The 14,317-nt window shown below is 48.2% G+C and overlaps 1 protein-coding gene across 1 annotated transcript in view; it reads left to right on the forward strand.

Moving 5' to 3' along the window:
* Window positions 1-6,197: 6,197 nt before the first annotated feature.
* The window catches only part of LOC138567694 (alpha-2,8-sialyltransferase 8F-like), a 333,692-nt gene continuing 325,572 nt past the window's right edge, over window positions 6,198-14,317 (forward strand). Inside the window, exon 1 of the mRNA XM_069646164.1 lies at window positions 6,198-6,372. Within this exon, the coding sequence (XP_069502265.1) occupies window positions 6,242-6,372 (131 nt within the window). The 5' untranslated portion in view covers window positions 6,198-6,241. The remainder of the gene's footprint in view (window positions 6,373-14,317) is intronic.

Here is a 14,317-nt window from a genome sequence, read left to right on the forward strand (position 1 = left end):
CAACTGTCCAGAGCTTGACTGTCAAGGTGGCGGGCATGCACAGAAGAAGGGACACACTTAGCTAGAGCTTGACTGGACAATCAAGGTGACGGGCATGCACAGAAGACAGGACACACTTAGCTAGAGCTTGACTGGACAATCAAGGTGACGGGCATGCACAGAAGACGAGACACACTTAGCCAGAACTTGACTGGACAATCAAGGTGACGGGCATGCACAGAAGAAGGGACACACTTAGCCAGAGCTTTACTGGACAATCAAGGTGGCAGGCATGCACAGAAGAAGGGACACACTTAGCCAGAGCTTGACTGGGCAATCAAGGTGGCGGGCATGCACAGAAGAAGGGACACACTTAGCTAGAGCTTGACTGGTCAATCAAGGTGACAGGCATGCACAGAAGACGGGATACAACTGTCCAGACCTTGACTATCAAGGTGGCAGGCATGCCGAGAAGAAGAGACACTTTTAGCCAGAGCTTGACTGGGCAATCAAGGTGACAGGCATGTACAGAAGAAGGGACACACTTAGCCAGAGCTTTACTGGACAATCAAGGTGGCAGGCATGCACAGAAGAAGGGACACACTTTGCCAGAGCTTTACTGGACAATCAAGGTGACAGGCATGCACAGAAGAAGGGACACACTTAGCCAGAACTTGACTGGACAATCAAGGTGACGGGCATGCACAGAAGAAGGGACACACTTAGCCAGAGCTTGACTGGGCAATCAAGGTGACAGGCATGTACAGAAGACGGGACACACTTAGCTAGAACTTGACGGGACAATCAAGGTGACAGGCATGCACAGAAGACGGGATACCAACTGTCCAGAGCTTGACACTCTTAGCCAGAGCTTGACTGGACAATCAATGTGACGGGCATGCACAGAAGAAGGGACACTCTTAGCCAGAGCTTGACTGGACAATCAAGGTGACAGTCATGCACAGAAGACGGGACACACTTAGCCAGAACTTGACTGGACAATCAAGGTGACGGGCATGCACAGAAGAAGGGACACACTTAGCCAGTACTTGACTGGACAATCAAGGTGACGGGCATGCACAGAAGACGGGACACACTTAGCCGGAACTTGACTGGACAATCAAGGTGACGGGCATGCACAGAAGAAGGGACACACTTAGCCAGAACTTGACTGGACAATCAAGGTGACGGGCATGCACAGAAGACGAGACACACTTAGCCAGAACTTGACTGGACAATCAGGTGACGGGCATGCACAGAAGAAGGAAGACACTCAGCCAGAACTTGACTGGACAATCAAGGTGACGGACATGCACAGAAGACGGGATACAATTGTCCAGACCTTGACTGTCAAGGTGGCAGGCATGCCTAGAAGAAGAGACACTTTTATCCAGAGCTTGACTGGGCAATCAAGGTGACAGGCATGCACAGAAGAAGGGACACACTTAGCCAGCGCTTTACTGGACAATCAAGGTGGCAGGCATGCACAGAAGAAGGGACACACTTAGCCAGAACTTGACTGGACAATCAAGGTGACAGGCATGCACAGAAGACGGGACACACTTAGCTAGAGCTTGACTGGGCAATCAAGGTGACAGGCATGCACAGAAGACGGGATACCAACTGTCCAGAGCTTGACACTCTTAGCCAGAGCTTGACTGGACAATCAAGGTGACGGGCATGCACAGAAGACGAGACACACTTAGCCAGAACTTGACTGGACAATCAGGTGACGGGCATGCACAGAAGAAGGAAGACACTTAGCCAGACCTTGACTGGACAATCAAGGTGACGGACATGCACAGAAGAAGAGACACTCTTAAACAGAGCTTGACTGGGCAATCAATGTGCGGGCATGCACAGAAGAAGGGACACACTTAGCCAGAACTTGACTGGTCAATCAAGGTGACAGGCATGCACAGAAGACGGGATACAACTGTCCAGACCTTGACTGTCAAGGTGGCAGGCATGCCTAGAAGAAGAGACACTTTTATCCAGAGCTTGACTGGGCAATCAAGGTGACAGGCATGCACAGAAGAAGGGACACACTTAGCCAGAGCTTTATTGGACAATCAAGGTGGCAGGCATGCACAGAAGAAGGGACACACTTAGCCAGAGCTCGACTGGGCAATCAAGGTGACAGGCATGTACAGAAGACGGGACACACTTTGCCAGAACTTGACTGGACAATCAAGGTGACAGGCATGCACAGAAGACGGGATACCATCTGTCCAGAGCTTGAGACTCTTAGCCAGTACTTGACTGCACAATCAAGGTGAGAGGCATGCACAGAAGAAGGGACACACTTAGCCAGAACTTGACTGGACAATCAAGGTGACGGGCATGCACAGAAAAAGGGACACCCTTAGCCAGTACTTGACTGGACAATCAAGGTGACAGGCATGCACAGAAGACGGGATACAACTGTCCAGAGCTTGACACTCTTAGCCAGAGCTTGACTGGACAATCAAGGTGACGGGCATGCACAGAAGAAGGGATACACTTAGCCAGAACTTGACTGGACAATCAAGGTGACGGGCATGCACAGAAGAAGGGACACACTTAGCCAGAACTTGACTGGACAATCAAGGTGACGGGCATGCACAGAAGACGAGACACACTTAGCCAGAACTTGACTGGACAATCAATGTGACGGACATGCACAGAAGAAGAGACACTCTTGATTGCCTAGTCAAGGTGCCCGCCACCTTGACTAGGCAATCAAGGTGGCGGGCATGCACAGAAGAAGGGACACACTTAGCCAGAACTTGACTGGTCAATCAAGGTGACAGGCATGCACAGAAGACGGGATACAACTGTCCAGACCTTGACTGTCAAGGTGGCAGGCATGCCTAGAAGAAGAGACACTTTTAGCCAGAGCTTGACTGGGCAATCAAGGTGACAGGCATGCACAGAAGAATGGACACACTTAGCCAGAGCTTTACTTGACAATCAAGGTGGCAGGCATGCACAGAAGAAGGGACACACTTAGCCAGAGCTTGACTGGACAATCAAGGTGACAGGCATGCACAGAAGACGGGATACCAACTGTCCAAAGCTTGACACTCTTAGCCAGAGCTTGACTGGACAATCAAGGTGACGGGCATGCACAGAAGAAGGGACACTCTTAGCCAGAGCTTGACTGGACAATCAAGGTGACAGGCATGCACAGAAGACGGGATACAACTGTCCAGAGCTTGACACTCTTAGCCAGAGCTTGACTGGACAATCAAGGTGACGGGCATGCACAGAAGAAGGGACACACTTAGCCAGAACTTGACTGGACAATCAAGGTGACGGGCATGCACAGAAGAAGGGACACACTTAGCCAGAACTTGACTGGACAATCAAGGTGACGGGCATGCACAGAAGACGAGACACACTTAGCCAGAACTTGACTGGACAATCAAGGTGACGGACATGCACAGAAGAAGAGACACTCTTGATTGCCTAGTCAAGGTGCCCGCCACCTTGACTAGGCAATCAAGGTGACGGGCATGCACAGAAGAAGGGACACACTTAGCCAGAACTTGACTGGTCAATCAAGGTGACAGGCATGCACAGAAGACGGGATACAACTGTCCAGACCTTGACTGTCAAGGTGGCAGGCATGCCTAGAAGAAGAGACACTTTTAGCCAGAGCTTGACTGGGCAATCAAGGTGACAGGCATGCACAGAAGAATGGACACACTTAGCCAGAGCTTTACTTGACAATCAAGGTGGCAGGCATGCACAGAAGAAGGGACACACTTAGCCAGAGCTTGACTGGACAATCAAGGTGACAGGCATGCACAGAAGACGGGATTCCAACTGTCCAGAGCTTGACACTCTTAGCCAGAGCTTGACTGGACAATCAAGGTGACGGGCATGCACAGAAGAAGGGACACTCTTAGCCAGAGCTTGACTGGACAATCAAGGTGACAGGCATGCACAGGAGACGGGACACACTTAGCCAGAACTTGACTGGACCATCAAGGTGACGGGCATGCACAGAAGAAGGGACACACTTAGCCAGAACTTGACTGGACAATCAAGGTGACGGGCATGCACAGAAGACGAGACACACTTAGCCAGAACTTGACTGGACAATCAAGGTGACGGACATGCACAGAAGAAGAGACACTCTTAAACAGAGCTTGACTGGGCAATCAAGGTGGCGGGCATGCACAGAAGTAGGGACACACTTAGCCAGAACTTGCCTGGTCAATCAAGGTGACAGGCATGCACAGAAGACGGGATACAACTGTCCAGACCTTGACTGTCAAGGTGGCAGGCATGCCTAGAAGAAGAGACACTTTTAGCCAGAGCTTGACTGGGTAATCAAGGTGGCAGGCATGCACAGAAGAAGGGACACATTTAGCCAGAGCTTTACTGGACAATCAAGGTGGCAGGCATGCACAGAAGAAGGGACACACTTAGCCAGAGCTTGACTGGGCAATCAAGGTGGCGGGCATGCACAGAAGAAGGGACACACTTAGCTAGAGCTTGACTGGACAATCAAGGTGACAGGCATGCACAGAAGACAGGACACACTTAGCCACTACTTGACTGGACAATCTAGGTGACAGGCATGCACAGAAGACGGGACACACTTAGCTAGAGCTTGACTGGGCAATCAAGGTGGCGGGCATGCACAGAAGAAGGGACACACTAAGCCAGAGCTTGACTGGGCAATCAAGGTGGCGGGCATGCACAGAAGAAGGGACACACTTAGCTAGAGCTTGACTGGACAATCAAGGTGACAGGCATGCACAGAAGACAGGACACACTTAGCCAGAACTTGACTGGACAATCTAGGTGACAGGCATGCACAGAAGACGGGATACAACTGTCCAGAGCTTGACTGTCAAGGTGGCGGGCATGCACAGAAGAAGGGACACACTTAGCTAGAGCTTGACTGGACAATCAAGGTGACGGGCATGCACAGAAGACAGGACACACTTAGCTAGAGCTTGACTGGACAATCAAGGTGATGGGCATGCACAGAAGGCGAGACACACTTAGCCAGAACTTGACTGGACAATCAAGGTGACGGGCATGCACAGAAGAAGGGACACACTTAGCCAGAGCTTTACTGGACAATCAAGGTGGCAGGCATGCACAGAAGAAGGGACACACTTAGCCAGAGCTTGACTGGGCAATCAAGGTGGCGGGCATGCACAGAAGAAGGGACACACTTAGCTAGAGCTTGACTGGACAATCAAGGTGACAGGCATGCACAGAAGACAGGACACACTTAGCCACTACTTGACTGGACAATCTAGGTGACAGGCATGCACAGAAGACGGGACACACTTAGCTAGAGCTTGACTGGGCAATCAAGGTGGCGGGCATGCACAGAAGAAGGGACACACTTAGCTAGAGCTTGACTGGACAATCAAGGTGACAGGCATGCACAGAAGACAGGACACACTTAGCCAGAACTTGACTGGACAATCTAGGTGACAGGCATGCACAGAAGACGGGATACAACTGTCCAGAGCTTGACTGTCAAGGTGACAGGCATGCACAGAAGAAGGGACACACTTAGCTAGAGCTTGACTGGACAATCAAGGTGACGGGCATGCACAGAAGACAGGACACACTTAGCTAGAGCTTGACTGGACAATCAAGGTGACGGGCATGCACAGAAGACAGGACACACTTAGCTAGAGCTTGACTGGACAATCAAGGTGACGGGCATGCACAGAAGACGAGACACACTTAGCCAGAACTTGACTGGACAATCAAGGTGACGGGCATGCACAGAAAAGGGACACTCTTAGCCAGAGCTTGACTGGACAATCAAGGTGACAGGCATGCACAGAAGAGGGAATACAATTAGTACACACTGGTTAGAGTGGAAGCAAATACCCTATCAATTGAGGATGATGGACTTTTTTGCAGTGATCACGTGGATTCCAAGAAGGATGATGTGTGATTGCTATTTTGTCTTTCTTCCTTCTGTCGCTGTATTTTTTAAAAAGGTCTATCACAAACCAACAAAGAAAAACGGCGTGGGTGAACAAAAGGTGTCCGCTTCGGTAGGGAATGAAAGAACCCATTGGCCTGGTGCCTTCCGCCACGCCCGGGCTTTGCAGAACCGAAGACAGTAAAGCCTGCGTTGTCGCCTTGCCTTCCTTCCCCTGCCGGCGCAGGTGCGCATCTCCGAGCAAAGGGCACGGCAGGACGCAGCCTGTTGCGCTGCCATTCTTTGCGCAACGGCGCCGCTCCAGACCGGGTGCCAGCGGGGCCTCCTTCAGGGCCTACCTCAGCCTTCGCAATGAGACCGCTGAAGGGCTTCGCCGCCCTCCTCCTGCTGGGCAGTGCCGCCCTCGCCATCTTTTATGTCCAGCATGCGGGCACCCGCGCGGGAGGGACGAGAGAGTCGAGCCCGGAGTCCAGGACTGCGAGGTACTGCAAATTGCGCACTGCCTGAATAGTTCCCTTTAAAAGAAAACCGTGCGTTATTGTATGTTAAAGGGGTGTTTTATACGATTTCGTCTTTTGTGCGGTTTTTCTGTCCGAAAAGCGCTGGTCTTGAGAGACCCTGATGCCATATCGAGTTCTCGCTCCAGGTCTCCTCCGAAGGCGCCAGGCACACACGCAGAGGCGTCCGTAGAGGGGATTGCGAGGGCAAGCCCTACTCTATAGTTGCTTTGCCCCCCTTAATTGGTGGCCTGCCTCCACTCTGGCAAATAACTCTTTGCAGGAGCCTCCTTCGCCCAGCCGTCATTTCCCGCGTTTGCAAGTTATATTTGCATTGCCTGAGTTCTGTCTTCTGGCTTAAAAGGGACACCACGGGAATCAGTTGGCCATGACTATCACAGGGGTGGGGGCCTGGGCCACCACTCTTAAAAACCGGCTGCCTACATATGCTGGCCACACTATTGTTTTCCAAAAGTGCATCTTACGCTTGTCTAGAAAAAAAACAAAAAAGACGTTTCCAAACTGAAACATGCTCTTAAACTTACATTCACTACTTTTCTTTAAAATGTGTCTATTTTTCTGTCGGGCTACCACAAAAATACTGTGTGATTTTTGTGCCCCTTCCTTTGTGTTTTATCACGGGATATATTTATAAAGCTGTAATATGCTTGTCAACCTGCTTAATCACAAATAAATGCTCCTATTGTGCTGATAGCAGTTATTAGGAAATTAAACTGTGGGTTCATGGGTGCCAGTTTTTGATTTTCACTAGAGGCAGAAATTCCCATACCCTCACCCTGAATATAGGCAAACTTTCACCCGAACCCATTTTATAGCACTTGTTTTTTTTTTTTAAGGAATTGCATAAAGTCATACGATTTACAGGCAGTTTTATATATTTAACATCTTAGCAACAGTCGCTCAACCTGCTGAGCTACCCTGGTAGCCTTCTATTGTAGGACATGTCCATGGATCCCTTAATGTGTTAAAATTCGCTGCATTAACAACAGTGCAGTTCATGTACATGACTTCAAAGTCAACAGTATTTTATCTCCCGCTACACTGACCCTGTGCCTATATTGATATACAGTGTACCAGTGCGGCTTCTCCATAATGGACGAGGAGCGCCAACACACGGGCACCCTCGCCCATTATGGAGGATCCAAACAGCCAGCCCAGTGTGAACAATGAGCACTCCCCCAGCTGCTCTCTTTCTGTTCCCCAACCTTGCATATCCAATGTGCCATGCATGGTGTTTTGCTGCCCCAACAATGCATGGCCCATTGGGGATGCTAGCTGAGAAACTGCATGTTTGTATGTGCAATGGGAAGCACTATTGTGCCTCCTCGCACATACAAACAGAGCGGGCCTCTATGTCATCAGCGCTCCAGCTTTTATGTGCATGAGCCAGGAAGTGTGCTTTGCTTACTGCTTCCTGTTCATGCTACGCAGAACGGTGGAGCGCTGGGAGGGAACATCAGGACCGGGGCAGAAGGTATACTAATTTAAATGTGTGTGCATGTGTGTATGCTTGTGTTGTGTGTAATGAGAGAGTGTATGATGGGTGTGCGTGTGCGACTGCATGCTGCCTGTGAAGGTTGTGTGAATATGATAGATACCATGACAAAACCTCAGGACACATCCTTTCCATCCTTGCTACGCTCCCTCATAACCCGTTGCACACCCCCTCACCTCCATCCCCCATCCTCCCTCCTCCTTCTCCTTCTTCACCCATCACACCTGAAGAAGTTACCAGAGCTGTCTGCTCCATTAAGGTCTCTTCTAAACAGGTCTCCCCTTGCTCATCCAGGACCATCAGGAATAACATTGGCTCTCTTGCCCCTGCTCTCGCTGATTTCTGCAATCAATCTTTCGTCACAGGATCTTTCCCCTCCTCCCTTAAGCACTCCCTTATGAGACCACTTCTAAAATAAATTCATTAGATCCTACCTGACCTGTCAACTACAACCCTATTTCCATCAACCCCTTTCTGGGGAAACTGCTGGAGAAGTTGGTTTGACCCCAACTCAACTAATACATTGAACTTGTTGGTGGTCTCCACATCCACCAATCTGGATTCTGAGTATCCAGAAGCACGGAAACTACTCTTCTGAACACCCTTGAAGAAATGCTTGCATCTCTGGACTCCAAATCCCCAGCTGTCCTTATTCTTCTTGATCTCTCCTCTGCCTTTGACACAGTCAACTATTCCATCCTCATACAAAGGCTTCACGATACCCTAGGTAGCTCGGAACGGGCACTGGAATGGCTGACAGCCTTCCTTACTGACCACTTCCCAATTCATCCTGGGCACTTTCTTATTTCCTACTTCCCTCTCCACCTGTGGTGTCCCCCAGGGTTCTATCCTCTCCCCCTGGCTCTTTAAAATCTACCTTGCTCTGCTTGCATGTCTCAACTCCTCCTTCCCTTCCGACTTCCAGCTTTACGCAGACAACACACAGCTCTTTTTCAAACTCCCAGCCGACCCTCTTGCTCCCTCCATCATCCCTGACTGCCTGTCTGCCATCCAACCCTGGTGCACCGCCAATGATCTCTGCCTCAACGCCTGTAAAACTGAGATCCTTCCTATCTGGACCGCTGCTCCCTCCTTCTTTCCTTTACTCTGGCCTTCCTCTTTGGGCTCTCCGCCTGCACCGTCTTCTGAAGCCAGATACGTTGGAGTCATCTTCAACTCCACTCTCTCCTTCCTCCCTCACACCCTGGACATTGGCAAGAAGTCCAACTATCAGCTCTTCCTTCTCAAAGGAATTCTCTGTTTTCTCACTTTCCCCCAGAGGCTCAATGCAACCCAAGCCCTTGTTCTCTCTAGGCTTGACTGTTGCAATAGCCTTCTCCTGAATCTACCACTCTGTAACCCCTCCAGCTAATCCAAAATAGAGCAGCGACACTCATCCTTGGCCTTAAGCCCAGGGACCACATCTCCCCTGCATTACAAATTCTTCACTGGCTCTTGGTTGCTGCACTGATTAAATTCAAATGCGTCTGCATCATCCACAAAGCGGTCTGGGCCCAGGGACCACACTATCTTCAACTTTATCTCACTAACAACCTCCCCTCTAGACCACTACACTCCTCTGGCTCTAACTCTCTGTGTGTAAAGCGTTTTGCTAAACAGCGGGCAGGTGGTTGTTTACTTTCCTCAGCTGCCCCCTCGTATGGAACAGTCTCCACTTCCCTCTGCACCTTGATCAGGATCTTCTTAAATTCCAGAAGCTCCTTAAGACTCTCCTCTTTACCTCCTCCTTCCCTTCTTCGCTCCCGTGCTAATGCCACTGTTGCTGAGATTGGTGTCCTGGTCCCTGATGCATCCCCAGGGCCCTGACCTCCTGCACCCAAGCGGCCCTGCTCCTGTCTATCTGCACCTGCACTTACATCCTCTGCCCTGGTGGCACACACTTAAACCCCTAGTGGCTCCTGGCTGTGTAGCACTCAACATTCCAAGCACTTCATATGTGTCTCACCCATGAGCTCAGACTCCACAGCACTGACCCCCTGCAATTCTTCATTGCTGCACTTGCACGTTCTGAATACTCACAAGGCATAGCAGATTCGTCCTGTTTTCCTCTTCCCCCCACTGCTTTTATGTTTTGTGTTTTTAATGTACTTTAATGTATTTCCCACTCCTGCCCCCTCCCTTGCCCTGTGGGTGCTTTGAAAAATTATGCTCTTATTGTTTAAGCGCCTAACAAGCAAACAATGAAACAAATAAATGAATACCATGCCGACTCCTTGGGCCCCCCAGCAGCTCACATGAACACATAATCACATTGTGTGCGGCGCTGGGGGAACTAGAGGACAGGCATGGCATTTATTACTGGGCATCTATTATAAAGCAAGCATGATGAGTGTTATTACGTAGCTAGACTGTCATTTTAATGCAGCCATTCTAGCCATTTCTTTATGTGGCATGATATTTTGTATTGGGCATCTTTGATAAATTAAGCATGATACGTGTTATCATGTGGCTAGACTGGCATTTTGATACGGCATGTCTAGCCATTTCTTATTGTGGTAGGCCATTTGTATTGGGCATCTTTGATAACGCAAGCATGATAAATGTTATTATGTGGCTAGACTGGCATTTTGCTGCAGCTAGTTTAGCCATTTCTTACTGTGGCAATATATTTTGTATTGTGCACCATATATAAAGCAACCATGATAAGTGTTATTACGTGGCTAGATTGGGATTTTGGAGCAGCCAGTCTAGCCATTTCTTACTGTTGCATGGCATTTTGCATTGGGTATCTTTGATAAAGCAAGCATGATACATTTTATTATGTAGCCAGAATGGGATTTTAATGCAGCCAATTGGGACATAATGTCATACTGTGACAGTGCATTGTTAATGGTAAAGCCAACTGGAGTATGTTCTTACATGGGGATACTGGCGTATTTTGGCCGACCAAGCATAGACATGATTTCTTATAGTATCATTACTGGCATTGTGCCTAAAACAAACATAAATATGTGTTTAAATGGGAATACTGGCATATATTGGTGCAGCCAGCATGGAAATGTATGGGTGAAGCCAGTGTGAAAATGTTTTTATACTGGCATATATTGTGGGCAAAAGCAACCTGAAAATGTTTTGGCAAAATGCTCCTCTGCACTGTTGGTGACTTGCATCTATTGGATTCTTTCAAGCGTTAAGTACAAAACCAACTGCAAAACTTTTGGCATTATACCCAGTTTTTGCACCATTTTAAGACATTATTTTGAAATAAAATCTCTGGGTAGGAAGCCCCCCAACACCTCATAATTGGTTTGGTCTCCCTTGCTACGCTCCAACACACTGGCATATTTGGGGCAAATGTTTATGCCCCTCCAATTCAATAATTCATCAGCCACCTCTGGGGTGGTCAGCCAGAAACTGAAAACTGTGACCAATTCTATGGGGGCAAAGTGAGATTCCTGCAACCATTGCTAAAGAGCCAAGGGAGCAGTTGCCTCTTTTCCCCCCGCATGTATGTATGTATGTATGTATGTATGTATGTAAGTATGTATAAACATGTATAGAGCGCAGCAAAGGCCCTAAGGCATCAAGGCGCTAACACACAGCTGTTGGGGGGAAGAAAAGAACTCATTCGGTACTCCAAGAGAAATGTCTTCAGTTTCCTATGAAGCCGAAGATGATCAGTGATATCACAAAGCTCCCTAGGTAGAGAGTTCCACAATGTTGGGGCCAAGACAGAGAAAGAACGTCCTCCTGCTTGCATCCTACATTGAGCAGAGTTTGAGAGGACGACCGGAAAAGTCTCACCGGCTGATAAAGACAATGTTTGGAGCCAAGGTATCCCGTGCCAGAACCATGAATGGCATGGTGTACCAAGCAGAGCGTTTTAAACTTGATTCTGCTGCCGATCGGAAGCAAAAGCAGCTGACAAAACAAAGTCAAAGAGTGCGAAAGCCTCACAGCTCCAAGCACCAATCTGGCTGCTGAATTTTGTAAAATCTGCAGGCGGTGAAGCAGCGCAGCGGGTTGCCCCAGATAAATGCCATTACAATAATCAATGGAACTCATAATCGGGGTGTTAACTACCAAGGTCTAATACTCTGGTGGAAGAAGAGGGAGCACCTTTCCTAGAACTTTCAACTTAACGCACACAAGCTGACACACATATGAAATTTGGACTTCCCTAGATCCAGATGCAAGCAACTTGACTCCTAAACTAAACCGCATGAACTGGCTTAGAACACGGCCCTAAAGACACTGGCCAATAGTCAACGCTCCACAAGGCATCAGTGGGAGGAGAACCAACCACTAGGACCTCAGTTTTATCTCCATTGAGATTTAACCAGTTTCTGGGCATCCAATCTCAGAAAAGCAATTGCTCAACTTTGAAGGAGGATCCATCTCCGGGGCAATCAGCCAGAATAGAATCTGCGTGTTATCTGCATAGGTGTAAAGGGTCGCTCCATGATCAGAAATAAGATTGGCCAGAGGACGCAGATACCGATGAAACAGCAGGGCAGATTAAGCCTACCCCTAAGGCACACAGTAGGTAAGAACCAACGGCGGGGATTTAAAAGGAGGAAGTGGCATAGTCTGGAATCGGTCAGTCAGGAATGAGGAAAACCATAAAAGGAGGGAACCAGCGATACCAATACCTTTCAAGCTCTGTAACAGTATCCAATGATCGACAGTCTCAAAGGCGCAGAGAGGTCGAGAAGAATCAAAACGCTGACCTCTCCACGATCCTGGAGCAAGGCGATGTCATTAAGGATAGATGTCATAGATATTCCGCCCCATAACTGGCGGAATCCAGACTGAAATGTTTGAAGATGGCAGTGGTCCTCAAGAAATTGGGAGAATTGAGGTGTGACAATGGCCTCCATCAATTTCATGAGAACTGGGAGGAGAGAGGTGGGTTAGTAATTCTCCACCAGTGAAGAATCAAGCTCGGTCTTCTTAAGTAATGCGATACAATTGTATGTTTTAAGCGCTTGGAAATTAATCCTTTCAAAAAGGTGTGGTGTAGAACTGCAGTAAATAAAGCAATAGCATCAGCAGGCAAGGCTTGAATAATAGATAAAGGAATAGGATCACTAGGGGAAGCAGATTTGAGCTTAGACAAAGCTGACAAAACAATACCTGAGGTGATTGGTGCAAATTGAAAAGAGCTTGCCAAGTTATTCTCTATGGCGGTCAAGGTTAAGTTACAACTGTTCAAGGACACAGATTGAGTAGCTACGATGGCCTGTCAGATCTTAGAAATCTTTTCACCAAAAAACAACCTGATCAGGTTACACTGAGCTTGAGTAAGCAAAGCTTTTTACAACAGCCGCACTGGCGCAGAGTTCCTTTGCTACCCGAAAAAGTTCCCGGGCCGAACAAGAAGCTATCACTATACAATTTCGCAAGAAAAACCGCTTTAGCACCTTTAATAGCAGCTTGATATTCTGACACTGTGGATTTATATAACTGTTTGGCACTAAGATGAAGGTCTGAGTGCCATTTTCCGGAAGGATATCTCAGCAGCAACATGCTCGCCTTGGAAACAAGACGACACGAAGCAACACAGGTTCGATTCCCCGGGTCCGCACTTAGAAACCTCTGGGTATTAAGCACGTTATAAATATGCAACGAAGTCATATTCCTGTAACAGTGCCTCGATGCCTCCGGGCTGTGTGAGCGCTTTGAAAATGCAAATAAAAAAAAATAATGTACACACTGCACGGAGGGCAGTTTGCTTAAGCACCCTGTGGCTTCTGAATACCATGGGGCTGAAGTTTTCGCACGCCTAGTCGAAAGTTTCAAAGTGGCTAAGGTATCAGCAGTGTCAGACAGAGTGCCTAACAGCGCAGTACAACGCTTGGCGCTATTATGTGGTATTTCATTTGTGAAACAGACTGTCCTTGACTATCATTTGAAACTGAGGTCTGAGGGATATCTCTTCTGTTAAGCTGAGCATTTTTGACTAGCTATTGTTTATAGCTGAGCCAGAACTGATATCTCTTCTGTTAAATACCACCTAAAATGGCACATCATTTGAAGCTGTGTTGGCAGTGATGTCTGCTTAAAGTAAAAGAATGCTGTCTATTGCTGGCTGCAAGGGCATTTTTGCAACTGTTGAACATTAGTTAACTTTTTAGGATGTATATTAACTTAATGCAAAACTTTATTGCTTTAAACCAAACCTATTCTGAGCATTTGTAATGACACGTTTTTTTAACCACATTGGTAAATATAGGTATACTTAAACCAGTTTGGCCCTTTTCATCCTTATTTGGTGTGCTACCACCCCGCCACACCATATTGTATTTTTGGCCCCTGGTTTGCCCCCCTAATACTGATTTCTAGAGACGTCACTGGGCTCACACTGTAAATTATAATGGCTTCTAGCCACTTGAGTTGCGGATAAAGGGTTTGTGGCTAGAGTGCTGTTGAATGCGGGGCAGCTTCCCGGAT

Source organism: Ambystoma mexicanum, chromosome 1p (assembly GCF_040938575.1).
Source record: "Ambystoma mexicanum isolate Mex_15411 chromosome 1p, UKY_AmexF1_1, whole genome shotgun sequence".
NCBI lineage: Eukaryota > Metazoa > Chordata > Amphibia > Caudata > Ambystomatidae > Ambystoma > Ambystoma mexicanum.